General features: G+C 47.9%; 1 protein-coding gene across 9 annotated transcripts in view; it reads left to right on the top strand.

Annotated features, from left to right (window-relative positions):
- TRIO (trio Rho guanine nucleotide exchange factor) overlaps window positions 1-27,653 on the top strand; it is a 351,333-nt gene that overhangs the window by 319,584 nt on the left and 4,096 nt on the right. For 8 of the 9 annotated variants that reach the window (XM_066243803.1, XM_066243812.1, XM_066243859.1 and 5 more), the window contains 18 exons: window positions 400-548; window positions 1,644-1,710; window positions 3,089-3,192; window positions 5,177-5,246; window positions 7,965-8,054; window positions 8,614-8,706; window positions 9,446-9,496; window positions 9,738-9,815; window positions 10,976-11,167; window positions 12,009-12,186; window positions 14,305-15,113; window positions 19,111-19,358; window positions 21,217-21,355; window positions 22,179-22,206; window positions 22,417-22,579; window positions 22,875-22,996; window positions 24,271-24,349; window positions 26,602-26,802. In XM_066243803.1, the coding sequence (XP_066099900.1) occupies window positions 400-548; window positions 1,644-1,710; window positions 3,089-3,192; window positions 5,177-5,246; window positions 7,965-8,054; window positions 8,614-8,706; window positions 9,446-9,496; window positions 9,738-9,815; window positions 10,976-11,167; window positions 12,009-12,186; window positions 14,305-15,113; window positions 19,111-19,358; window positions 21,217-21,355; window positions 22,179-22,206; window positions 22,417-22,579; window positions 22,875-22,996; window positions 24,271-24,349; window positions 26,602-26,802 (2,861 nt within the window). Of the gene's footprint in view, window positions 1-399; window positions 549-1,643; window positions 1,711-3,088; window positions 3,193-5,176; window positions 5,247-7,964; window positions 8,055-8,613; window positions 8,707-9,445; window positions 9,497-9,737; window positions 9,816-10,975; window positions 11,168-12,008; window positions 12,187-14,304; window positions 15,114-19,110; window positions 19,359-21,216; window positions 21,356-22,178; window positions 22,207-22,416; window positions 22,580-22,874; window positions 22,997-24,270; window positions 24,350-26,601; window positions 26,803-27,653 lie in introns of those variants that run through there. The other variant, XM_066243866.1, reaches the window with a different exon arrangement.

A 27,653-nucleotide genomic window follows, 5' to 3' on the forward strand; every position in this document is an offset into this window, starting at 1 on the left:
GCCCGATCGGGCAATGCCACACGTTTCAGTAATGATCACACTTCCAACCTTGCAGGAACACAACCCAGATGAAAGTTGCTGGATTTGAAATGGGTGCATGGTTCTGATAGAAACACAATGTATATTTTTCTAATTATTTGTAATCGGAAATAGACTGTATCAATATATTGAACTTTACTAGATTTTTTCCATTCTAACTTTTCTCCTTTACCCAGCTCCTCTTACGCAATTTTTTAATTTTGTTAAGGGTGGAAGTATTAAATACTGTGTAATTTTACAAACATAGACTTTCTAATTTTGCAATCAGGTCGTCTGCATCTTCTGAGCATGATGTCTCGTCCTGATTTCAGCTCTGATGGCAGTGGACAGCAGTGGGACTGACAATGTCATTTCTTCCAGGCCCTGGAGGATCGCCCCAGCTCGCTCCTCGTCGACCAGGGAGACAGTAGCAGCCCCTCCTTCAACCCTTCAGACAATTCCCTTCTCTCCTCCTCGTCGCCCATCGATGAGATGGAAGAAAGGAAATCCAGCTCCCTAAAGAGACGGCAGTAAGACACAAATGTTCTCATTGCCATTGTTTGGGTGGCTTTCCTCCTGTCGTGGTCGCCTGCAGAACCGGGACTGGGATTCCCGTCGGACTGGGCGCAGTGAGGAGATCCAGGGTCTCTGAGGGGCTGTACTAGGTTTGAAAAGCGCTCGGGCCCTCAGAAGGGCTCAGTCAGCCAGCGCTGCAGTTTGTATTGTTTCTCTTGTATACTATACTTTATTCATAAATAAAAATAATTTGAGACAAGACTATCTTCTGTTGCTTCTAGTGAGACACTCCTGTACTTTACTTTCTATTGTATACGTAATTGTAAAGGAAAGACAAGGCAACATAACACTAGATACAGTCCCAAAAACTGCAATATTTTTTGAATTACATTAGCAGTAGTTTCTCAGTTCCAATAAAGTGTCTATGGTGAAAGAAAAAAAGTCTTGACAAATACTAGGTTTGAACTTGCCTTTGGAGAAGAGAAAAATGGGTAAGCTACATGAGGACAGGGACTTGGTTTTACTCTGTGCCGTGTCTGAGCACCTGGAATGATATTGGGCACATAAATGCTTAGTCGGTGGTGTTTGGTTGAAAGAATGGATGGATGGATGGATGAACAAATGAAGGAATGTGTTTAGGCCACCTGAGGTGTGCTCTACTAATCAAGCAATTGTCTTCCATTATCTGGGTGGCCTTAAGCATTACTGAACCTTACAAAAAGAAATGCTCTGAGTTAAATTTTTCCTCTTATGTCCAATGAAGCTTACAACAAATTAATCATTAGAAAACAAGAACAAAAGCCTACTTCCTGTCATGTCACACGTTACAACAAAGTGTTGTGTCTAAGCTTCCCTTGGTTGTTTGCATATGTGATCAAAGTCTGGTGGCGGAAATTCACCCTGAATGAAAGGGTCTTGTGACCTCTGCAACTCTCGAGGGTCACCCACGTGAACCTGTAAGGGTTCGGGACACTCAGACTTGAGACTCAGTTGTGCAAGTTTGACGCTACAGTCCTGGGGGAATCGGAACTGACAAAAGCCAAGTTTTAGTAAAGAATTCATTTAGAAAATGAGTTTGGACTGTAAACACTTTTTCTGTCTCTTTCTAGCTACGTTTTGCAAGAATTAGTGGAGACAGAGCGTGACTATGTGCGGGACCTTGGTTATGTGGTGGAGGTATGTTTTCAGAGATTTACTAACCTGTATCAGCCCCCAGAGTCTACAGAGGGCTATCTTGTTACGTTTTAACACCAATGCCTTCTCAGAGCTTTAAAAATATTTTTGACCAAAAATATAAATAAATAAAGTTTAGCCCAGTGTTTTTCAACTGCTGATCCACGTGGTTAACTGTTTTTGCAAACCGTGTTTTGCAAATGAAATTTCTGGCAAACCAGTTGCAGCTGCAGACCAGCAGGTGAAAACCACTGGTTTAGCCAATTGTCTTATAATCTGTGTTCACTTTTAAAGGTCTCTTTTTACCTAATGCACCTGACATAATCATTTTTTAATAATTAAGTTTTTAAATGATATTCAACCATTGTCTTTATTATGGGGGAGTCTTGCCTTCAGTTATTTTGCAAGAGTATCACCACAGTTAAAAGTAATGGCTAATACATTAATTGTGTAACTGAAAAGATTTATCGTACTTGCTTTATCGTCAATGTTAACAGTAAAATAAGTCCTTTGAATACTTAAGTGGTTCTGGTACAGGCTGAATTCTATTTGCATCAAAAAAAGTTTCCACTACATTTTAGCAACATATTTAATCAGCCATTGTTAAAAAAATCAGTTTATGAAAAGAATATTGTTAAGTCCTGATTTCACAAATATGTGTAAATAATCCAAAAAGAAAAGAAAACCTGTTTATATAATAAATACTAAGAACAGAGGAAATGCTCTGGCCAAATATTTAATATTTATAAGCTGATAAGGTGATATGTTTTATGAAACCATTTACATTTATTTAGACTTCTTCAGTTCCTTAGAAGAATTCTGACTATGCATTCCAAACAGGTCAGGGAGACAAAATCCTAGCAGTGAACGTGCCAGTATACGTTCTGCTTAAATGTGTGCACTGACCCTTGAACATCAGAGGTGGAACTGCCTGACTCCACTTAGATGTGGATTTTTTTTCCAATAAATATTGTAAATGTCTTCTATCTTATGATTTTCTTAACATTTTCTTTTCTCTAGCTTACTTTAAGAATACAGTATATAATACAAACAACATAGAAAAAAAATGTGTTAATCAACTTTATGTTATTGGTAAGACCCCTGGTCAACAGTAGGCTGTGAATAGTTAAGTTTTTGAGAGTTAAGTTATACATGGATTTTCGAGTGCATGAGGGTTGACACCCCTATACCCCTCTGTTGTTTAGTGGTCCACTGTACTTTTCAGTGCCAGTGAGGGACAGTTTTTATATAGAATTTTTGTTTTTAAATAAAAATTGGTTACAAGACACAATATATGTTTTATGTGCTTTATGACTATTACTAAACCATTACTTGATTCAAACATGTTCAATGAAATAAACTTTTAAACACTTCATTGCAGGGCTACATGGCACTTATGAAAGAAGACGGCGTTCCTGATGACATGAAAGGAAAAGACAAGATTGTGTTTGGCAACATCCATCAGATTTATGACTGGCACAGAGAGTACGTAGGCTCCACACTGTGCTTGGTGTGCACACACCATCACCGGCCAGGCTGTAGCGTGTCAGCACATGGGGACGGGTGTTCCCTGGTTCATTCATATTATTACCTGTGTAGTTGGTGTGAAGAAAATGCTGGTGGGCCCAGGAGTTTTGTGGTAGCATTTTATGCCCTGAGATATTTCATGATCCATCCAGGGGGCCACATAGGGGTGCCGAGCCTGACTGCCTGGTTCATGGCCTGAGCCTGACCTTGAGCCCTTAGTGTCCCCTCTCTGTGCCGCCATCCTCAGCCACACAGCATGGGTCATAGTAGGGCCCACCTCCTGGGATTTTTGTAAAGAGTGACAGAGTTAATACACATGACACCCTTAGAGCATCATCCTCTGTGTAGAGGAAGCCTTGATAAATGTGTCTAAAGAATTGCAGCCGCTTCTTGAATAAATCCTGACTTTCTTAGAGGGTTTTGGTGATGCTCATTTTCCCAACTCCGTTTTAATGGAAAAAGTAGATGTGATTGCCCAAACCGACTTCGATCCCGGTACGAGGCCATGCCTGTCCTAATGCGGAGCCCATCCCTATGGGGCTGACACCGCGGCAGCTGCCTCAGCCTGCCAGAGCTGGTCCCACATGTCTGTCCCTCAGATCACCTTACTCCTAGTTTTCAAAACCCTTCCTCATCTGGGGACTGCTTTATGCCAGCTGCTGTTAATGTGGAATGTTCCGGCTTTCCAGGGCCATGCCCCATTATGTGGCCAGGCCTCTTGCTTTTCTGTCTCTGTGTGCAGAGCTGCCCCCCAAGCACAGCGCACACTGTGCTGACCTTCTAAACCAGGTCAGATGCTCACTTCTCCATGAGCCTTCATCCCTTCTCCATGCTGATAACACGTGTAAATGTGCTTTTGAAACTAACATACTCTGCAAATATAAGGAGGGATTACCATGGTGTGTATTAAGTGGTGTTTTATTATTTCAGTACTTTTCTCTTCTAATAGAATATAAAACTTAAACTCAGGCACAGGGCCTTAATTATTATATCTCCTATCTAATTAAGTTGGGCTTAGATAAATGATTGGTCTCCCTCAGAAACAGCACTCTAACTTATGGCTCTATTGACTGTATACTCACCAAAAATCTGCAGGGAATTTTAAAAGGGATATTTGGTGCTATTAGCGAGACTTCTACTCCCAATGCTGCTTTTTAGGCAGTGACAGGGAAGGGGAAATAACACAGTGGTCCTGGCTGACCAGACAGAGAAACAGGTACCCAGCCAATTTGTCTGCCATGACATCTGCAGAACAAGGGGGTATTTTAACCCAAATACTAGAGAGTTCAACACAGCACTAATTGGTATGCAGGTTTGCGGGTCAATAATATACCAAGCATAACTATCAACACTTGTAAGAGATGATAATGTGGGCATACATCTTACAGACAACTGCAGCCCAAAAGATGAGCAGTTGTCCACAGCTAGTCTGTTTCTGTGATCATACCTCATTTTGATCTGAATAATATTTATAACCTAGAAGTTGATTTTGATAATATTTGAGAAAATGTCATAAAACTGTCACAGGTAACCTCCAGTATTTTATGTTATTCAGTTTGGGCCTCTTAAAAATTATACCAGGTGAATATAAAACTCATAGCTACGAGGAACAAGTAGTTGGAAATAAAAATTGTTGGAAGCATTTATTTTTCTTTCAATATTCAACCAGGGTATTGTTGCTTGTCTTATTTTAAAAAGAAAAGGCAAACTGTTAATTGTTCAAAGGAAGGGAAGGTTGCCAGTTAAGGGATGCTGTCATTCTGCTTTTTTTAAAACTGGGTCTCCTAGCACAGTGTTTGCTGTGTACATTTCATTTGTTAAGTGTATACTTTACACTTCCCAGCAGCTCATGTCCAAACAGACTACTTTGCAAATATGAACCACAATTTAAAATTAGAAGCCCAAGTTGGAAATGGTTGTAATACTTCTCCTCTTGTTCTAGCTTTTTTTTAGGAGAGTTGGAGAAGTGCCTTGAAGATCCGGAAAAGCTAGGATCCCTTTTTGTGAAACATGTAAATATAATACTCTTATTTATATTCTCTTCTGGTGTTGTCATGTTTACTCATTGACTTGCGAGATGAAAGGCAAGCTCACACTTGACAAAAGTGCTTCTGTTAATAAAATCAGGCCCTGGCTGGGTTATTCAGTGGATAGAGTGTTCTCCCAGCACACTGAGGACACAGAACGGGAAGCAGCCAATAAGTGCACAACTAAATGGAGCAACTGAGTAGAACAATAAGTTGATGCCTCTCTCTCCCTCTCTCTCTCTTTCTTCCTTCCTCTCTCCCTCTCTCTCCCTTCCCTGTAGTCCCCTTCTCTTTTTCTCTCTGTAACCCCTTCCTCTCTCTCTCAAATCAATGGAAAAAAATTTTTTAAATAGAACAAAATCAAGCCACAAAGTGTCAGAGAGTTGGAATCAAAGTCCTCACCAGCTCTTTTCCAAATGAATTATCTCCCTTCCTGGTCACCTGTCCATGGCTGGCTATTTAACTCAACAGTACAGAGCAGTCAGAAGGTGACCAGAGCTGGACCAGAAGCAAGAACATATTTGGGGATGTCTGTGGGCAAACAAGTGTTTAGAGGAGAGAGTGACATACCTAGACATGCAATGGATTTAACATAGTAGCCAAACGTGCGTATTTCTGAAACAACTGTGCTAGCATTAAAAGGTTTTTGTTGTTGTTGGTTTTTAAGGAAAATCTATTTTCAAAAACTTAGTGACAATTGTTGTATTTTTGCAAATCTTTTTAAAGTCTAGACCAGCAACTATTAACTAGTGTGCTTGCAAGACTTTTTAAAATATGCAATACCTATTAGTCAGGGACACTGACTTCTCTTCCCTTAAATTGTCAAATAAAAAAAATGACAACAGCCAACACAATAGTAGCTGTCAGGTGTACATGCCCTGTCTTGAATCATAAATATATAGGTCGTATGGTAGAGTTGCATCTTATTGGTCATGTCTCATAACGAGGTTGTGTCCTATTGGTTAATTCTTGGGACCAGAAATCCTTATATATGTATAGGCACCTGATTTTTTTAAAAAATCACTTTGGAGCAAAATGGGAAGGTAACTGATTTTTCTTTTGTAAACCAATCAAAATTATATCTATTTTTTGTCAGATAGGCAAAAAAAATATATGTTTTGGTGTGCCGCAGAATTTTAGTAATTAACTTATGTGTGCCATGACATGAAACGCGTTGAAAATCACTGATCTAGCTTAATCAAAGACAGATAGATTTTTGTATCTGCTTATGTATTCAATCGGTTGTGCTGTTTTTTTAGTTAAAATATAATTTAAAAATCCATTCTTCCACAGATATATGGTTGGAAAGAGCTGAGTGTTTATAGAGCCTTTTCAGATAAATAGCTTTCTTAGATGTTACACCAAAACTTGCCAAGTGAACAGAAACAGACTCGTAAATACAGAGAACCCCAGAGAAATACTGAGAACTGGCGATTGCCAGAGGGGAGGGCACTGAGGGTTGGGTGATAATTTCTTAAAGGTTAGTTGCAGCATGGAACCTGAAAACCAAGTGGTGGAAGTCTTTCTCCCTGCCATGACACAGAGCCATTGAACTGCTCTGCACTAAAGGTTCTCTCGCCCGTGCACCCATGTCTGACATCATGCGTTGATCGGTCAGAAAATACTGGTTCACTGATTTAGACAGATCTTCCAGATGTTGGAACATGTCTTTACACAATATCAGAAAATCAGATTTAGCAGATACATGTTTTCCAAAATTCTAATTCTCTGCTTGAAATCTCGAATTTTCATTATTACTAGACAGTACCCGTTGGTTGCCTTGAAACAACAGGCTCATTTTGTTCATGTTCCAGAAGATGTCTAGCAGACACCCAAGCATATATAACTGTAGTTTGTGTCCAGCATTCTTTCAAGTAAAACTGGTTATTCACAAAAGCAAGCAAGCAGGTGGTTCAGCTCACAGCTCTCCCACAAGTGCTGTTCCCTGAGACCGCTGTCAGAGTTAGGACGACCTCCACTGTGCACAACAATGTTAAAAAGATGCATACTCCATGAGAGAGTTGAAATAAAATGTATTTTCATTGCTTCAAAAGGCCATTCTGAAATGAGACTGCCTCTTTTTTTTACTGCAAATTTGTGGTGGGTGACATACGTTTGCTAAGATGCCAGCAGTTCACCCACCATTTGTTTTGCACAGCAGTGCATGTGGTAGCACAGTGAAAGGGCAAATGACATCTTAGTATTGTTTAGAAAATTGTTTTGAACTGATGGAGCCTCTGAAAGACGTCAGGGACCCCACGGGTGTTCACACCACACTTGGAGGCTCAGCAGATTAAGGACAGCTTACTCTACCTTTTCCAGCCTTTGTGTTTGAGACTAAAGAGTTTTTTCTTCCCTACCAAAGACAGCCAGGCTTCCTAGGACCACTGACAGAGTTTGAAGAGGTGGGAGTCATTCTTCCTTTAATGTTAAGAACTGTGTTCTTTCTCTGCCTCTGGTTTTGCCAGGTCGAGCAAGGGGTGAGAGATAGCCGAGGGAGTGATGATGGAGGACTGTTTTTGGAGCCGCATAGGAGAGGGCTGATCTATGTCAGGGATCTGGAATGTGCTCCCAAGACTCTAAACTACACAGTTTTGTTTTATGGAAATTTCCTTTCTGAATGGGGTATTATGTGCATGTGCTCTTAAATTCTAATGAACTTTCAACTGTTTTAACTGATGTGTTTGTCTTTTTCATTCCTAGGAGAGAAGGTTGCACATGTACATAGTTTATTGTCAAAATAAACCAAAGTCTGAGCACATTGTCTCAGAATACATTGATACCTTTTTTGAGGTAAGATCTAAGATAAAAACAAAGTATTTCTGAATCTTTTGTTATCCTTTTTAAAATTTTAAATAGTAACTGTTACCCAGAAATACTCAGGAAATTAGCCTCAATTATAAAAGTTCTGAACCTATAGGTCAGAGTTTATAGGAAAGAGTATTTTTTACTATGAATCAAACGACTAAGAATTCAATCTGTGATCATATCCCTTAGCATTCAGAAGACTGGGGCATTGTGAAAATTGGGTTTTTATGAGGGCTTCTTATAAATTTAGAATAATTCATGATCTAAAGTTTTAGCCTACAATTAAAATATGTATATGAATCAAAGAAGGTAATTTAAAAAGGGTATTTAAAAAAGCTTCAAAGTCTAGTTTGAAAAATAGCTCAAATAGGTTGACGTGTCAACTTGTGGACATTCTGAGAAATAGTGTACACTCGGTCTTTGTGCAGACTGGCCTCTCTTCTCAGCCCTTTGACTCCGGTGTAGTTAGCATTTCTGATGAGTACAAGGACGATAAAGATTGCCCTTTCAAAGACAACACCTTATTCCTCCTTTAAAACCGTAGGACTTAAAGCAGCGCCTTGGCCATCGGTTACAACTCACAGATTTGTTAATCAAACCAGTGCAGAGAATTATGAAGTACCAGCTGTTACTGAAGGTAAGGACTGGCCCGGTGCAGACTCGGTGTTGGGAGTCTGTGTGGTGGGACAGGCACCATGAGGGGAGGAGGCGGGGTGTAGCAGTGAGGGGTGCCTTTCCATGAAACAAATATAAAGTGGCATTGTTATGTCTGACTGTAAATATTTGAAAATAGGGGGGGTTTTTTATTTAATAAGACACTTGACATGATTTTCTCCATCTTTCATTCACATCAATTTCTGAATCGAAATGTCAAAGTGAACTTTTCCCCACCCACACACCTTTGAGCACTGATGACTTTTCTTCAGCTCTGCTTGTCTTACATCTTTTCTATCTGTTGGGAGCCTTGGTTAAAAATCACTGTTTAATCCCTGCCTGTTCCTTTCTGTTGGCTCAGCAATAGCCCTTGATTGATTTAAATTCCTCAGTGCAATTAAAGGCAAAATCACAGTTTTCCATGATAAAAGCAACAGTTTAAATGTACTGAGATTTCTTTCACATTTAAAAGTTAGGCACTGGGTATAAAGAGATTCAAGAGCTTGTCTTGGACCAAAACAGATACCGTAACCTGCGCAGATAGACTGGTCTGACTTGGTGTGGCTGCGGCTTGAAGTCCTCTCACGGGCACCTTTCCTGGCCTTACTGGAGGGGACGTGAGAAGACAGCGGGAGTGCTCACCCCAGGCCTCCCCTGACACGTGGAAACGGGCTAGCTGCCCCGTGGTCCTCACCTGCTCGTGTCCTCTGTTTGCCTTGCAGGACTTCCTCAAGTATTCCAAAAAAGCCAGCCTGGACACATCCGAACTGGAGGTACTGACACCCGCTGGCCCACCCAGGTCTCCCCTAAGTGGTCCCCACACATCTCCCAGCAGCCTGTCCCTGGGAGGGTTGTTGCCATGGGCGATGGTGGGTCTCTCACCATCTGGATGCGCCCCCTGCCCCCTGGAGGGCAGGACGGGAGGAGCCGAGCTCGGAGGTGCAGTTGTGTGCTGGCATAGCAGCTTTCCCCAGAAGAAGCTGACTGCGGACTCTGCTTTGTCCCCATCCCCAGAGAGCTGTGGAAGTCATGTGCATAGTGCCAAAGCGGTGCAACGACATGATGAACGTCGGGCGGCTGCAAGGATTCGACGTAATGCGCTGTCCTTCTCTAAACCTGCCCCTCTGGCTTCCGTCACTTTCCCCTGTGTCAGATTGTCTGCATGTGTAGAAAGCTGGTCCTTTTGGATTGGTTTTCTGTCTTCTCTCACTTGCAACTGATTGATACTTTCTTTCACTTCCTTTTTGGTACATTTGATTTCCTTTTGGGGGTCCTTGCTGTGCTCAAAGCCCAGCGCCTCGTGGTGGACACAGGTGGAACCTGCTTTGTCTCCTGGGCCATCCGCTGCTGCAGAGTGGCGTTTCTTCCTCGGCAGGCAGGGGGCAGGGCGGCAGGGGCCCCACCCTCAATCGTCCCGGGCTTGACCTCGGGTCTCTGTGTTCATCCTTAGTCTAACACACTTTCTGTGAATTACTACCAGGTGACTCATATTACATATTACCTATTAGTATCCTCAAGATATTTCAGAACCAGCAACTTTTAAAAATTTTTTTGAACAAGAAGGAAAAAGTTTTTACTTTTCTAACCTACTGTTTTGTTAGAGATTTGAGTTTAAAGTTCTTTGGCTATGGTTCTCAAAAAAATCACACATAGATTTTAAAGTGAAAGTGAGTGTACTAGTGAAGTGGTGAGACAGAGCGTGGGTTTCTCCACAGACAGAGCAGCCCCCCGTTAGCGGACTTTGCTTTCTTTTATTGAGGTTCATTTAAGCTCAGGGTAGGGTATTGAATAAGGGGGAGGAATGGTCAGATCTTCCCGGAAAGGGGTGGAGATTTCTCAGAGGAGCTCCAAGTGGCCATTCTGTGTCCTAACATGGACCTCCATTTCTGATCATCATGGCATGTACACAGACTCCAGGCATCCCTGGGCCTGCCGGCAGACACCAGTGCCGTGAGTGCAGGGACTGCGCCTTAAGAACCGCTGTTCCCTGGTGAACGGGACACTTTCCATCTGTGGCTGTTACTGAGGCCACTGGTTTATCCAGAAGCTGGCAAAAATATTATTTAGATAACTGTTCTCTTTTGGGGCTAAGAACTCTTAATCATAAAAGAAAATGTTAAGCTCTATAACTTAATAGAAGCAATAGATATGATTTTGTGGGAGGAAAATGAAAGAAGCAGAACTTCCTGTATCTTAACTTAGAATGCAATGTTTTCTTCTCCTTCTCTTTTGCCCTCATTCCCTCGTTTTAGGGTAAAATTGTTGCCCAAGGCAAGCTGCTCTTACAGGATACGTTCTTGGTCACAGACCAAGACACGGGGCTTCTGCCTCGCTGCAAAGAGAGGCGGGTTTTCCTCTTTGAGCAGATCGTCATTTTCAGTGAGCCACTAGATAAAAAAAAGGGCTTCTCCATGCCGGGATTCCTGTTCAAGAACAGTATTAAGGTAATGCGTGTTTGCATGTTATCTCATGGGCTAATGCATATGCCCGTCATACTGACGGACTGTCTTCTTTTTATTGATGACATGTCCTGATACTTTGTTAGATATTTGACATTTCAGAACCTTTAAATTCACTCCACCCATCTACTGTCTATATTCTCCAGTGGCTGGTGTTTTATGCTTGTTTCTGTGTGACCACAGCCACTCATTTTGCCATGATGAATACTTTCTTTGTTGATTTTGTGCTCTATCTTCTCTAGGATTATACAACTCACTTAAACTTAGATGCACAGATTTGGAGTGTTGCCCTTTGCCATGAGCAGAAAGCTGACTGCAGCTGGTTCTTTCCTCATTCAACAAGGGCACTCAGTGCACAGCGTGGGGCTGCAGGCGTGGATAGGACAGGCATTTTGTGCCCTGTAGTAGCTTGCTCTCTGATAGAAGTAAAAGACAAATAAGTACTAATGACCCTGAGTCCTATAAATGGGACAAACCTAGGACCCAAGGATGAGATAGAGAATAGCAGAAGAGGAGGCATGGCGTCCCGGCAGATGGGAGACAGCCATACACCCCCACCACCCATGCTCATTAAACACTGACTCCTTTAAGTACTTGGTCTAAGCAGGATCATAAGTGATTGTCTTTTTATGACAGGCTTCTTCCACTTAGCATAATGTCCTCCAGGTTTATCCGTGTGGTTGCATGTTTCAGAATGTCCTTCCTATATGCAACTGAATAATATTCCATTGTATGGATGGACCACATTTTGTTCATCAACATTTATTTATTGATAGACACTTGGGTTGCCTTCAGCAACAGGGAATAATGCTTTAATATTTTTCAGGTGAGTTGCCTTTGCCTAGAGGAAAATGTGGAAAACGATCCCTGTAAATTTGCTCTGACGTCGAGGACGGGTGACGTGGTGGAGACCTTCATTTTGCATTCATCCAGTCCAAGTGTCCGGCAAACATGGATCCACGAAATCAACCAAATTTTAGAAAACCAGCGCAATTTTTTAAATGGTAATGTGTGCTCTGTTGCTGGACGTGTGTTTTCCTTCCCTGTTGTACACATTCCTTTTCCTCTCTCTCTCCTCCCACACACGAGCAGGAATGACAGCAGTGACTTCACCCTCACAGTGTGTCAGGCTCTGTTCTCAGCACTGTCCATATATTGCCTCATCCACAGCAACTCCATGTGGCAAGTACTCCTACTATTCCCATTTTACAGATGAGGAAACTGGGGCATGCAGTGGGTTAGCAGTTTGCCCAGAGTCCCACAAATCATTGGTGGCAGAATCAGGGTTCCAAGCAGACTGTCTGGCTCGGAGGCATGTGCCCTCACCTCTGTCCTGTTCCATCCTGTCCTGTGACAGGCACGCATGATGAGAACTCAAGCAGCAAGTGGAGTTGGGACATTCTCAGCTTTAAAATTTGTGTTCGATTGCCTTGCACATCCACACCTCTTTCCTTTTTTAAAAACCAAGACATGTTTTGACTTCTCAGCTTTTATGAGTGGTTATAGGGGAGCAACTGACCTTCCTCCGCTGGTAATTACTATGACTTTATATCCGTGACCTGAAACTGCTCACTTCTCCGTCACTGCTGACTTTGACTTTGCTTTTAATGCACTGATCATTGAAGAACTTGAAGAATTTAGTCCAAAGCTAGCTACTTAATTAATATCTTCTCTTTGCCTTTTCTCCATGTTCACTGAGTGCCTGTGCCCCAGTCTAGTAGGGTGCTGTAATTTCTCTGTCACCACAGGATCTCCTTCATACCTCATGGACATTCAAGAGCCAGGAACACAGGCCCTCTGTGAGAAATCAAAGTCATGTGGTATTGTGGGCCGCATGGTTATGAGCTGCCTGGGTGTTAATGCCAAGCTCCTGTCCAGATTGTAGGCCGGTCATATTTTGCATTTGCAGGTAGAATTAGATGTGTGGGGTTAAGGAACGACAGTTCCTAGGCTTGTAGAAAAAACATTTCACTGTGGCAGCAAATGCAAGACATCTTTTTTCATGTGTTGCTCTTAAGTGCTGTATTAAATGCCAATCTCTATAGCATGTAACTATTGGAAAATTTCTAAACTTTTACCTTCTTCAAAGTAAAATGAGCTACTCCCAAATTGCCAGCATGAGTCAGCCAATCTGGTATATATAGTTCGCTGGACCCTCAGTCTAGGTGATGCTAGTAATGGTATCAGAGGATCGGACCAGAGCAGGAGTGGGGCGTGAGCTCTGGGCAGTCAGCGCCCCTCTCCCTCCCCCTTACCCCGTGAGAGGCAGTGGCCAATGTAGAGTTCGTAAAATGTTGTTTGGCTCCAGGACGCTTTTCCACACATGCCTGGAGGCTCTCAGGCAGAAAGGGGCTATATCTCATTCTTGTGCTTCTCAAAGATTTTTACGTTTTAAGAATTTGTGTGTTTCCATATAGCTTATTTGGCATGTTTCCTGAGATTTCCTACAGATGATTGTGCAACAAAGTAAATCACTATAGCTGAGAACACAACACAGCTTCATGACCTACGAGGGAGTTTGCGGAGCTCTTTCCTGTCCCTTGTGTCTCTTGTCCAATCTGCAAAACAGAGGTGGTCCATACCTCCGCCTCCTCCCTGGTGGCCAAGGGATTTCTGAGCTCCAGCCAGGCTGGTCTTTGAGGCCAGCCGCTGGGCTAGACCTTCCCCCATGTGGGGGCCAGCTGGTGCCTGTGGGGTCCTGGGCGAGTTTCCCCTGGCAGCATGGGGCCTCCCGTTGATGCTGGCAATTCGCCTGGATCCTCCAGCCAATTCGACTCCTTTCCTCTTGGCAGGGATGCTAAGGCTCTGCTTGCTGCTCCCAGGCAGTTAGAGTCTCCACGCCTTGTCCTCATTCACTGTCCTTCTGCTCGCTTGGCCTTCCCCTGCCCCCAGCCTCTCACACGTGCCTGCTTCCCTCCATCGAGTCCGTTTAACTTGCTCATAAACAAGACAGTAGCAGAAGACCGTTTCCTTTACCGATTTGTGGTGCCAGTCACAACAGCAGGAGTTCACGTCCAGCACTCTCTTTGGATGACACCATGTTCCTTTTCCTCTGCCCCATGATGATACTGTAATCAGCACCCTAACTGATTCTCTTCTACTGTGTCTTGTGTATTTTATAGCCTTGACATCACCCATCGAGTATCAGAGGAACCACAGCGGGGGCGGCGGGGGCGGGGGCAGCGGAGGCGGGACCCCCAGCAGCGGCGGCAGCAGCAACCACAGCAGCGGCCCCAGCAGCTGCAGTGGCCTCCCCAGCTCGAGCAGAAGTAGACCCTCCCGGATCCCCCAGCCTGTCCGACATCACTCCCCCGTGCTGGTCTCCTCTGCAGCCTCGAGCCAGGCAGAGGCAGACAAGATGTCAGGTATGTCCACTCCCGGCCCTTCACTGCCTCCTTCCGGCAGCAGCCTCACCCTGGAGGCAGGCCCCGGGCAGCCCAGCAGGCACCCCCTTAGCGGCCAGTCTGAAGGTCCCGAGAGAGAAACAGAGCACATCCCCAAGATGAAGGTGATGGAGAGCCCCAGGAAGTCCACCGGGAGCGCCGCGGGTGCCAGCCAGGATGGAACTGCCAAGGAGGCCCGGGCCCACCCGGAGGACAGCCGTGCACGGAGCAGCCTGGGCTCCCTGCCCCTGGGAAAGCCCAGGCCCGGGGCGATCTCACCCCTGAACTCTCCTCTCTCTACCACGTTCCCTTCTCCTCTGGGCAAGGAGCCCTTTCCGCCCAGCAGCCCCCTGCAGAAGGGGGGCTCCTTCTGGAGCTCCATCCCCGCCTCCCCTGCCAGCCGGCCGGGCTCCTTCACCTTCCCGGGGGACAGTGACTCCCTCCAGCGGCAGGCGCACCGCCACGCGGCCCCCAGCAAGGACACGGACCGCATGAGCACGTGCTCCTCAGCCAGCGAGCAGTCCGTGCAGTCCACCCAGAGCAATGGGGTAAGAACGCCTGGCAGCCTCCGCCCGCCCGCCCCACTGCCTCTGTCCCGCCAGCTCTTCTAAACCTCCCGGCGCTGCCGCGCTCCTCGTACTAACTCCTGGCTCTCCGTGCCGTGCTGCAGTCATCAACTCCTCCGGTCCTCTCTGTGCACTGACCACGTAGACACACGTGTAGCTCTGTGTGTGTGTGTCCACCGTCTACAGGCCTGGACGGGCCCCCGCCCGAGCCAACATGAACGCCTCCTAACCCTCTGCTTCGGGACAGCACTGCTCTCATCTCTACTAACTCGCTCCTTGCTTTGTGTGTGTCTCCTTATTATGGGAAGGCCGGTCACTAACCTTCCGAATGCAGCATCTGTAAGTCTTTTCCGTGTTCCGACCAGCAGACTCTCTTGGAACTCTCCTTTTGTCCCTACCTTCCTCACACACATTTTTTTCAGAGGGGTCAGTGTCCCTGCTGTCTATCCCCTATCTGAAACCTACACTTTATAAGCTTTTTGCTCATCGCTTGGTTTTATGCCTTAAATTATCTTTGCAGCATTTTTGACTCATCTACTGAAAAAAAATCCCTCAAGAAAATTTCCAACAGCTACTCAAAGCAAACTAAGCTGACCAGATGGGGGGAAGGAATCTCTCCAGTGGAAATATCTGCTCCCCCCTCAGTTTTACAGTGGAAGACAGAGAATGGCTTAAGGGCTTCTGGAGCTGGGGCTCCTGCAAGCGGCTGGGAGCGTGTCTGCATTCTGTCCAGCAGGGGGCGCAGTGCGGACTGCGGTGCTCAGGGCATCCTCACCCTCGTTTTGCCTGTCACTTGTGTTGTGATCTCAAGCAGAAGGGTTGCTGGGGGGGGGGGGGGGGTTCTCCCATTTTGTGGCCTTCTCGCTTCCTACCCAACTGCTTCCTACATGGTAGATGGCCTGACCCGTAACACCTTCCTGAAGTCATGCGTGAAGGAATACAACTGTTCCGAGTGTATGTTTGATCACTTTATGAATTTTAAATACATTTCCCTAAAAGGGTCTGTGTCTCTCTTTATAAAAAAAAAAAAGAAGAAGAAGAAAAGAAAAGAACATCTGGCTTTTGCATGTCTTGCTCTCCTCTGGACTTCATATTCTTTGTTGAGGTTGACTTGGTCTTATCATTTCCTCCTACTTTTTGTTATGTATTTTGTTAAACTATAACCAAGGAGGAAATTAGGAAATGTGGCATGGTACATTTATTTACCCTGAGTCTTACTCTCAAAAACAAGCAGTCAAGCAGGCGCCCTCTGCAGTGGTTGTCACCGGTGTCCGGTTGTGGCGCCCACAGATTAGCTCAGCCCCGTCGTTAGGTCTGCAGCACTGGGCGTGCAGGTGAGTGTCAGCTCTCTGTTTCAGCCAGAGAAGCGGCAGAGGGCCCAGGGACACACCTCGTTGCATACCCAGTGTGCAGTCCTGTCTCCCTGCCGTGACCCTATGAAGTCAGCCTGTGAGCTCACCCTAACAGAGACACCCGAAGACTTCTCAGAGTCTGTGTTTCATAATGAACGTGCAGCTGCTCCGTGCAGAAGCCTGTGCCAGTCCCTGGGTGCCCATCAGTGCCCACGCGTGGCGGCCACCACCACGCTCCCTCCAGGACATTCACAGAGGCACAGTCCTGTGTGGCACAGAATCCGGCAAGTTTCAGGTTATGAAAGTTACCTCTGATTTCTGTGTCTCACTTTTTCTTATGTGGCAGGTAACATGGAAATGTCCAGTGGTTTGAGTGAATCAGAATGCCTTACAGAAATGCCCTCGGCCTCAGGTGGGGATATGGCCTTTGCATTCTTAGGTATTTCAGTTAAACCGTTGCCCTGTCCTGCTCTTACCCACTTGGGCCACCTTATCCCCCTGGCCATTAGACAGTGGCATCCTTCCTCTTGACCACTTCTGTGGAGCTGTCTGCGGTCACAGCCAAGCAGCTGTGCCTAATCCACACCCCAGGTTCTTCTTCCTCCTTTATATGGGAACCATCTGGAAAGTTCTTTAGAGAGCAGGAGTGGAGTGGATGATGATCAACCCAGACAGTGCCTGTGCCAGCCCCCAAATGTGGATGCACAGGCTCCCTGTATGGATCCACCTAGGCAGCACTGACAGTGCAGCCCTGCCTTTCTGCCTGCGGCCAGGTGGTCCGTGCAGAGTCCTAAACTCCCACTCTTAAGGGGTGGTCATACTGCCCACTGGCAAGGTGGTTGTGAGCACTAATGAGACAGATTTTTAGATGCCTAATACTTAGCCTGGCACATAGGAGGTATTGAAAAAGTACCAGTAGCTATTGGGATTGTGGAAAAATACTCAGATTATGAGACAAAGTCCCCTATGCTGTTACTAAAAGCGATTGTGCCACAGAAACCACATTTTTTGTATGTTTTCTAGCAAATTTGACTTTATAATCTTAAAACTATTGGGCACTACTGTATAAGCCAGAATAGTGAAATACACACTAAAAAAATAAAACTGGATAAATTAGTCGCAACTGGCCAAACCTCAACAAAGGACAGCATGGGCTTCCGTGGGGCAGGGATGCACAACAGTCTCCTCACTGAGACAGGAATGGCAGCTCAGTCCCCAGTGTGTTTAATTTAAGCCTCATCGCGGGTCTAGGTTCAGAGCCTGGCCTCCGGATTCCCTGCACGCAGGCTAGTTGACTAGGTCAGCTGTCTGCCCACACGTCCTGACAGCAGCCCGGTAGCCCAAGGTAGACAGGCGTGTGGCAGGTTGTCTGATAGTCACATCTACACTGACCCAGGACCTGTCCCAGGCGTCCAAGAGCCCGGCAGAGGCTGGCATCATCAGTGTCCTGGGGATCCATGAATGTCCCGACAGCATTGTTGGCTGAGAACAAGCTAACGGGAGCAGGGCACCCAATGCTGTTTCCCACGTCACAACTCTTGATAAGATTGGGCAAGATGTAGCTCAGGATTTGGCAGTGGTCTCAGCTTCCTCTTTCTCCTCCCCTGGAACAAATAGGTCAGTTGGTAAATGTCAGCTTGGGACAAATACTGTTGTTTTTGTTTCTTCTACTCACCAGCCAATACCACTCAGCTTGTGGGCCCGGGTAGGTGGTCTTAAGTGCTGGTCTGTTTTATTTGTGCAACTTTGCTTCATGGATTGAGTTATTGAACATGTATTGAGCGCCTGCGTTATGTCAGTCTCTGCGCTAGACACCGAGGACACGGTAGTGACTCAGAGAGGTCAGCTGCCATGGAGGCTGCAGGGTACGTGTGGGGTAGACGTTTCACCTGAGCGTCAGTCTCAGCCGGTGGCTCAAAGATCTTATGTGGCGATGTGTTTGCATGGCCACCGTGCCTGCAGGACCCTTGAGCCATGCAAGCTGGGAAGAGGGCCATCCACCAAGGGGGCAGGACGGAAGTAGAGCAGCTACCCCTACGAGCACAACAGTAGTTGATTACAGTTTTAGGTATTCTGCACTCTTTTAGAAGGGAAAATGAGGTGGAAATGATTAGGTATACCAGCAATTTGACTGGCTCCTGGGATATACATTCTCAGTGGACATTTTATGGGGTGGATTTGAGGGCTCCTCCGTGACCTAATTTGTCAGTGAGCTAAAGGCCGACTGTTTGCAGTTTTTTCATTTACTATCACTTTTTAAAGGAGCGTGATCATTGTGGTGACATTTACTGTGATGTAGTCACTCAGCATGGCCAGAACACGAGACCCGAGCCTTTTCTTCAAAGGTGCGGGGAGGTGGCGCTAAAACAATGGACTGAAACAAAAGCTTCCAAATGTAAAGTGTCTTCATTGCACTGATTCTTTTTTTTTTTAATTGTTTCAAAATTACTTTTTAGAGAAACTATGGTTTTAGGTGATTGGAAAAGCACAAGTTTAGCTCAAGAGAGTGTGGAGTCCCCCTTGTGTGCCGAGGTGTCGTGCGTGACACACACTGTGGAGAGAGTCCATGTCATCTGCCTCATTTCAGGTCTCCTCTGCCTTTTTTCTTTCCGTCTCTCCCTCTGCAGAGTGAAAGTAGCAGCAGTAGCAACATCTCCACCATGTTGGTGACACACGATTACACGGCAGTGAAGGAGGATGAGATCAATGTCTATCAAGGAGAGGTCGTTCAAATCCTGGCCAGCAATCAACAGAGCATGTTCCTGGTGTTCCGAGCCGCCACTGACCAGTGCCCCGCAGCCGAGGGCTGGATCCCAGGCTTCGTCCTGGGGCATACCAGTGCAGTCATCATGGAGAACCCTGACGGCACCCTCAAGTGAGTGCCAGTGTGCGGTCTCAGCCCGGGGTGGACCCTGAGAGGCCGAAGCTCACTGAGGGACAGCAGCTCTCTTCTCTGTTAGTTCAAGTTCCTCTCCGGGCGCAGCGCGGAACCCCAAAGGGAAGATGGCTTTTCATCTCTCAGACTGGTTCTACAGGTTTTTTATTGACCTGCACTTGCAAACACATGCTTTTTCAAGCCACTAGAGGGACCTTAATAATATTTTAGTCCCTGGATGTTTGGGAGTGGGGACATCGGGGACTTTCCGAGGACCCTAACCCATTAATGGCATACAGCAGTGGGGATACTCATTCTGTAAGCTGCAGGTAAAGGTATGTCTTACCTTATATATACTGGAAGGTTAGTTCATTCCAGACCCTGGTAAACAATTTTTCCCCATTAAATATTATTTTGAACAAAACTAAGGTCAGGTGCTGGATTCAGAAACTTCCCTTCCCCGAGTATCTGTGGCCGTGGCCAAGGCTAGCCACGTGGCTTCGGGAAGGCACTGCGGAACTGGTAATGTTTGAACCTCCAAAGGCTTCAGCCTAGAAACCCAGACCCAAAGGTGCCAGCAGTGATCATGGTCCTTGCCGAGCTTGGCTGTGAGTTGGATGGTTTGCAGCACGGGCTGTGCCAGCATCCCCGCCCCACGCAGTGCCTCTGGCTCGGCTCTTACCCCTCAGCCCCAACCCCCAGAGAGACCCAGCTTGAATTCAGGCTTCAGAGAGCCTATTTCCCATGAGTCTCTTGTCCTTTTTCACCTTGATACACAGAAATATTCTAGTACATTGTTTAAGAACTCCAATTTTTTATGGTTTCCTCCAAAAATATTTTTAAGCCATGTATTAGAGTTTTTCAGAGAAATAGAATTGTGTGTGTGTGTGTGTGTGTGTGTGTGTGTGTAGAGAGGGGTTTTTTGTTGTTGTTTGTTTGTTTTTCTGAAGTGACATAGAAGCATGGAGGAGGCAGACAGACAGACTCCCGCATGCGCCCGACCGGGATCCACCCAGCATGCCCTCTAGGGGACGATGCTCTGCCCATCTGGGGCTTTGTTCTTTTGTAAGCAGAGCCCATTCTAGTACCTGAGGTGGAGGCCATGCAACCATCCTCAGCACCTGGGCCAACTTTGCTCTGATGGAACCTTGGCTGCGGGACGGGAAGAAAGAGATAAAGAGAAAGGAGAGGGGGAAGGGTGGAGAAGCAGATGGGCGCTTTTCCTGTGTGCCCTGGCCAGAATTGAACCCGGGACTTCCACACGCCGGGCCAATGCTCTACCACTGAACCAACCAGCCAGGTCTGAGAGAGTTTTATTATAAGGAATTGGCTCATGCAATTAGGGAGGTTGGCCAGTCCAAATCTGTGGTATGGGCCAGCTAACTGGAGACCCAGGGGAGCCGGCAGTGCAGGTGAAATTGGAAGGCATTCTGTAAGAGACTTTTCCTCTTGCTCAGAGAGGCCAGTCTTTTTGTTCTAGTCAGACCTTCAGCTGATTGGGTGTGGCCCACCACTGCATGAAGAGTAATCAGCTTCACTGATTAAAACATTTGACTCATACAGAAAACACCCTGAATAATGTTTGGCCAAATTGCTGAGCATCCAATGGTCTGGTCAAGGTGATACATAAAGTTACCATCATAGGCACCTTTGTGTTTTTGATTTAAGAAAGTATTGGTTTCATCTCTGGATTACTGAGAATCACAGGAAAGTGTTCTTGGCAGAAATCAGTCATTGAAGTCTTCTCCTCCACCCTGTCTCAGTGTAAGCTGAATAGTCTGCTTGTCCTCAGCACTTTCTGGAATCATTTGCTGAACCCTGGAATGCAGTAACTAACAACGTGCTGATTTCCTCCTAGGAAGTCAACGTCTTGGCACACAGCACTCCGTTTAAGGAAAAAATCTGAGAAAAAAGATAAAGACGGCAAACGGGAAGGCAAGTTAGAGAATGGTTATCGGAAATCGCGTGAAGGTCTCAGCAACAAGGTATCTGTCAAGGTGAGTATGAGTGTCTCCAGGAACCAGTGTCAGAACCAAGGTCCTCCTGGGTGGCTAGAGGGGCTGGCGCTGGCCCAGGAGCATCATGGAAAACAGTGCACTCCAGACTGGGCCTGGGCATGCTTGGCGGGGCTGTGCCACCCGCTGCACTGCCTCCCTCTGCTCCGCCAGCAGATCTGTGGGGCTTTGTAGAGGGCTCTCAGGGACAGTGCTGGCTGTCACAGCTACACATATGTATTCTAATAAACCAGGTTTGCACATGGACACCTCACCGGGGGTACACCTGGCTTTTATGAAGAACACAGTTAGGTTCTCAGAAGAAGCAGGGACTAGATTCGCAGAAGCAGACAGTGCAGAGTGGCTGTGGCTCAGACTTCCCCCCTTGACCACAGGGAATAAAGTGCCGAGACGCAGGTTCGTTGGCTCTAGCAAATCCCCTTGCTCCACTCAGCTTTACTCTGTATAATCAGATTGCCTTAAAGCTGTGGGGTTTTGCCTAGAGAGAAAATATCCCCTTAATGGAATCGGGGAGCCTGGATCGGGACACTAGCCATCCTGCCAGTGGGACCCTTGGAATCAGACGCAGGGTGATAAGACGGACATCTCCGAGTCTGAGCAGTGCTCTTGTGTTCACATTCACCCAAATTCTTATAACAGGGGGCGTTAAGTGCATTTAAAGGAGTGAAAATGTGGTCAATTGTGAATAAAACTCAGGCAAACCAAGCCGTATTTCTGCTCATCTTTCAACGATAATAGTAGCCTCGGAATGAAAGCTCTTGTACCTCAGAATTTTTGGTTAACACCTGTGCTTTTTCCCTTTCAGCTTCTCAATCCCAACCACATTTATGACGGTGAGTACTATTATCTTGTCCTTCTGGTCTTACAGGTTTTAGATCCAGGGCTCGTGTCTCAGAACATGCCAGGGTAACCTAGGAAAACGGGATTTCTGTGGAACTCTGGGCTCAGGCAGCAAGTGAGGTCCACTTGTTTGTTAGGACAGCATCGGTGGGCGTGGGCGGAGAGCCCAGAGGACCAGCGATACTGACTCCCTTCTCCTGCAGTTCCCCCAGAATTCGTCATTCCCTTGAGCGAGGTCACATGTGAGACTGGGGAGACAGTTGTTCTTAGATGTCGAGTTTGTGGACGCCCAAAGGCCTCAATCACCTGGAAGGGCCCTGAACACAACACCTTGAACAGCGATGGCCACTACAGCATCTCCTACAGGTGAGAGGCTCACTCACCTGTCGGTCTCACAGACTAGTTTCACTGTGACTGACATCATCGAGTCCCATGGCTGCTTTTCACACTGGGACACCTGTCCACGAGGGAACATTTTGTATGTGGGTATGCAACTAAAATTCAAAATTCCATCTGAAATTCCTCATCAGTCCTACTTGAGCTCCTACTTGATCTCCTACTTGTCTGTGACCCCGAAGGAGAGAGGTTGGGGGCTGCCATCTTGGGGGGGGGGGGGCACTGAGCCTTTCTGACGTGAGCTGTGGTCTCATCTGTGCGGCAGTGACTTAGGAGAGGCCGCTCTGAAGATCATCGGTGTGACCACAGAAGACGACGGCATCTACACGTGCATCGCCGTGAACGACATGGGTTCAGCCTCGTGTTCAGCCAGTCTGAGGGTTCTAGGTAAGCTGCAGCCCTGGACTGGAGTCTCACGTCCAGGTCCCCCCACCCCTGACATGGCCAGAAGGGGATGACAGGGAGTCACGGCTGGCCTTCCAAACCAGAGCCACAGGAGCAGACCACAGTCTCTGGCTGTGTATCCGGGGTGGTTGGCCTCTGGGCACATCTCACAAGACCAGGCCTCTGATCGAGGCCACCAGGCACTTGAGCCTCCGGGTTGGAACAAGGTATGTGCTGTGCTCTTAAGTTTTCAAAAACATATTCTTGTATCGAGTTTCTCCTTTATCTGATTATCCAGTTGACCTCTGGCTCTGAAAGAATGCAGTCTATGTTGGTCTGCGAGGACCAGTGAGTAGGAAGTAGGGAAAGGAGGAAGCGCGGCCAGGCTGCGCAGGCTCTCCCGTTTCAGACCCTCACAACAGCCCTGTTACTGCGTGTGCGTCCCGTCCCTGTTCTGAGCTCAGGGCGACTTCACTGAGGTCCGCGTCTGTCTGGTTTGAAGCCCTTGTTCTCGCCACCGCCTGGCAAGGCCTTGCTCTCTCTCCTGCACTAAACTGTGAACCTCCGGCAGCTGAATCCTTGGTAAATTCCCTGTAGTTCTAGACACACGGAGGTGCTCAGTAAGCCACACGTATTGATTGACCTCCAACTTCCATTTTGTTTATGGCCAGCTGTGCAGTAGGGGCTGCGGTTGCTCCCCAGAGCGAAACTCAGATCTGAACTGAAAGGTAAATTGAGTCTGGAGCGCCCTGTGTGTAGACAACAAACAGAATTATCTTAGCACTTCTACCCTACAAATCTTAATCCTGAGTAGTATTTTAACCTCATGAAGTCCAAGAAAGGAAGTATTCTGATTTGGGGATCATGGCACAAAAAAGACAGTCTTGAATTTGAGAATAAAGAATCACCAATGTTCTAGTTTTTAAAAGATATCACAGAAATTCTACAGATGACTATTTTTGTTGTTGTTTTGTGTTTTGGTTTTATTTCTGACAAATCACGAGGGAAAGCTAAGGGAGATACGCTGGTGCTATGGAGAGGCAAGTGGGAGAATCAGGGAGGAGGAAGTGTGTTTATTTGTCACACAAGCCCGCCTCTCTTCACCCTGAGCCCCAGCGTGCAGTGGGCATGTTGCACGTGCAGCACATCTCCCTTGCAATGGCCACAGGTGCCCGTCAGCCACACGTGCCCGTGTGTGGGGCAGCACAGGTCTGTAGACCTCCTCTCCAAGACGCGCCACGTGAACCAGGCTCAGGGCAGGACTGCTTCCCTTGCAGGTCCAGGGAGTGATGGGATCATGGTGACCTGGAAAGACAACTTTGACTCCTTCTACAGTGAAGTGGCTGAGCTTGGCAGGTGAGATCCAGAGCCCCCTTCGAGAGAGCAGCATGTGAGGTGTAATGCACTGTGAGAGTAGACGAGGAAGGTGAACACTGAATTTGCCATGTGACCAGTGATCACTGTTCACGACTATATATGGAGGAAATAACGGAGGCATTTTCAGCTCAGGTTCCAAGAGAGAATTAAGACCCCACGCTGTAAACTACCCACTTGTGTGATGGATTAGTTACTGCTCTGCTCCTCGGATAGGACTGGCCTTGTCCCTTCCTTGGGGAAATTCAGGGTCACTTGCACCATTTCCTATAGGACTTCATTCTCCACGGGTCCAGGTTAAGGAAGGCTGACTGTGTCCCTCAGGTTCCAGCTGCATCTGGCACTGCAGGCAGAGTAGCAGGGGACTGTGCCCAAGCTTACAGAAGGCTTCAGCGGAGAAGGCAGCGGGCTCGGCAGTGCCCCAGATGCCAGGCTCCTGGCTGCCCTCCGCACAGCCCTCACCCACGCCTCACATCATGTCCGGCATGGCATGATGCAAGTCAGAGCATACCAGCTGGCTGTGCCCCTTTTACAAAGCTGCCCCCAGCCTCAGTCTCTCACATTCCGGCCACGCTGGGTGGGTCATTGTCAGTCAGTGCTGCACGAGGCAGCTGTCACAGAGCGGCAGTGGTTCAGTTGGTCTCTCCTGGGCTCAGTCAGCGGGCATGCCCAACCTCACCCACTTGTCTCTGCAGTCAGCGGGCACGCCCACACCTCACCCACAGGTCTCTGCAGTCAGCGGGCACGCCCACACCTCACTCACTTATCTCTGCAGTCAGCGGGCATGCCCACACCTCACCCACAGGTCTCTGCAGACAGCGGGCATGCCCACACCTCACCCACAGGTCTCTGCAGTCAGCGGGCACGCCCACACCTCACCCACAGGTCTCTGCAGTCAGCGGGCACACCCACACCTCACCCACAGGTCTCTGCAGTCAGCGGGCACGCCCACACCTCACCCACAGGTCTCTGCAGGCAGCGGGCACGCCCACACCTCACCCACAGGTCTCTGCAGACAGCGGGCACGCCCACACCTCACCCACAGGTCTCTGCAGACAGCGGGCACGCCCACACCTCACCCACAGGTCTCTGCAGACAGCGGGCACGCCCACACCTCACCCACAGGTCTCTGCAGTCAGCGGGCACGCTCACACCTCACCCACAGGTCTCTGCAGTCAGCGGGCACGCCCACACCTCACCCACAGGTCTCTGCAGTCAGCGGGCACACCCACACCTCACCCACAGGTCTCTGCAGTCAGCGGGCACGCCCACACCTCACCCACAGGTCTCTGCAGACAGCGGGCACGCCCACACCTCACCCACAGGTCTCTGCAGACAGCGGGCACGCCCACACCTCATCCACAGGTCTCTGCAGTCAGCAGGCATGCCCAACCTCACCCACTTGTCTCTGCAGACAGGAGGCATGCCCAACCTCACCCACAGGTCTGTGGCTCACCTGGGGCACCCGCAATGGGACTTCCTCACATGGTGGCAGAGGCTACAAGGCCTCTTTAAGGCCCAGAGTCAGAAACCAGCAATCCTGCTCTGAGTTCTGTGGGTCAGAACCAGCCCCTGGAGAGCCCAGATTCCAGGGAGGAGAGCTAGGCTCCACCTCCCTGTGAGAGTGTGGCCATCTTAACCCACCAGACTCTGCCCCCAGCCACAGGATAATTTCTGCTCCTTACATTTCCCACCCCACCTCGCCCCCTGTCCCAGGGTCATCCCATTATGGCGGCAGGTTCCGACCTGAGCTCCAAAACCCCGTCGTCCAGACCATGTGGAGGTGCAATAGAGGCCACCTGGGTGTAGTCCTGGGTGCACTCCAGAAACCGTGAACGAGCGACAAGGGGCCCGCCCCCCACACGCACCCTACAGTGGCAGGATGGCGGTAGACTCTCCTGTGTGAAAGGGGGTGGGTTGGCCTGTAGGCACCAAGGCGTCCCTCTCGAGCTTCTTCATGGGCGGAGGGAAGCTCTCCCTGGGAGGAGAGGTGGAGGCGGCCCGTAAGTCTGACCGTGTCGCTTCTGCCACGTGCAGAAGTCGGAGGGAGTTGTGTGGCCTGCCTGAACACAAGCAGGCTTCTTTGGACCTGCATGGGACCCTGCAGGGAGTGCCAGGGAGAGCAGGGCCTGTGGAAGGGCAGGGTCAGCAGGCTCGGGAGGCCGCCCACACCTAGTCTTTTCTCTGTGACACACTTGGAGTCCTCTGAAAATTTGTCTCAACCTATTTTCCAGGGGCAGATTCTCTGTCGTTAAGAAATGTGATCAGAAAGGAACCAAACGAGCAGTGGCCACTAAGTTTGTGAACAAGAAGTTGATGAAGCGTGACCAGGTCACCCACGAGCTTGGTGTTCTGCAGAACGTCCAGCACCCGCTCCTTGTTGGCCTCCTTGACACCTTTGAGACCCCCACCAGCTACGTCCTAGTTTTGGAAATGTGCGTGCTCCCCGACTTCCCTCCTCTCTTGTAACTTGCAGCCTCAACTTCAAGTGTCTTATTATTATATCGGGTAGAAATCGGAATTTTAGGATTCACAGAACTTCTGAAAACTCTGTCTACAGTCAGACCACAGCTGTAAATGTAGGTGTACAGTCTTCAGTATATGCTGTCCAGCAGGGAGCAGGGAGCAGCGAGCCCAGCATCACCATCCAGGCTCCTGCCCGGTCTCAGCCAACCTGAAACTGCTGCCTGGTCCCCAAAGGTCCTGAGGACTCCAGGCCTCTGAAGGCAAGGCTGCTGGGATGGGCTCGCTAAGACCCCTGTCTGATGCTTCAGGCATTCCGCTCAGCCCCGTGCCAGGCCCGCCCTCCAGGGGGTGGAAGCCAGGGGTGCTGCTCACACCTGCAGGGCACAGGACACCCCACAGCGGAGTCATCTGGCCCAAACTGTCAGCAGTGCGGGGGCTGGAAGCCCTGCCCCTAGAACGTTCTGGTCTGTGAGACGTCTCAGCGTTTAGCTTTGTTAAATTCCTATTCCTCCTTTTTAGGGGGCGTTATTATTTTCTGTTTCTCTCTCTTTTTTTTTTTTTTCCAGAATTTGTAAGTACCCCCACCCCACAGCCTTCAGAGGGCAAGGCTGCCACAGGGCTTAGCAGCACCAGTAGCCTGGGGGAGGGGATGTTCCAGGGGGTCTGCCCGCCCCGGGCTGCACAGCTCGAACTTCCACTGGAGCGCAGTTGTTATGGGGGCTGCTCAGCCTCTCTCTGGAACAGCAAGCCTGTCAGATGGTGGCGGGAGGACAGCAGGCCCTCCCCAAGGCTGACCATCGTGTGCACAGGGCGTGGGCGT

The sequence above is a fragment of the Saccopteryx bilineata genome, chromosome 1 (assembly GCF_036850765.1).
Source record: "Saccopteryx bilineata isolate mSacBil1 chromosome 1, mSacBil1_pri_phased_curated, whole genome shotgun sequence".
NCBI lineage: Eukaryota > Metazoa > Chordata > Mammalia > Chiroptera > Emballonuridae > Saccopteryx > Saccopteryx bilineata.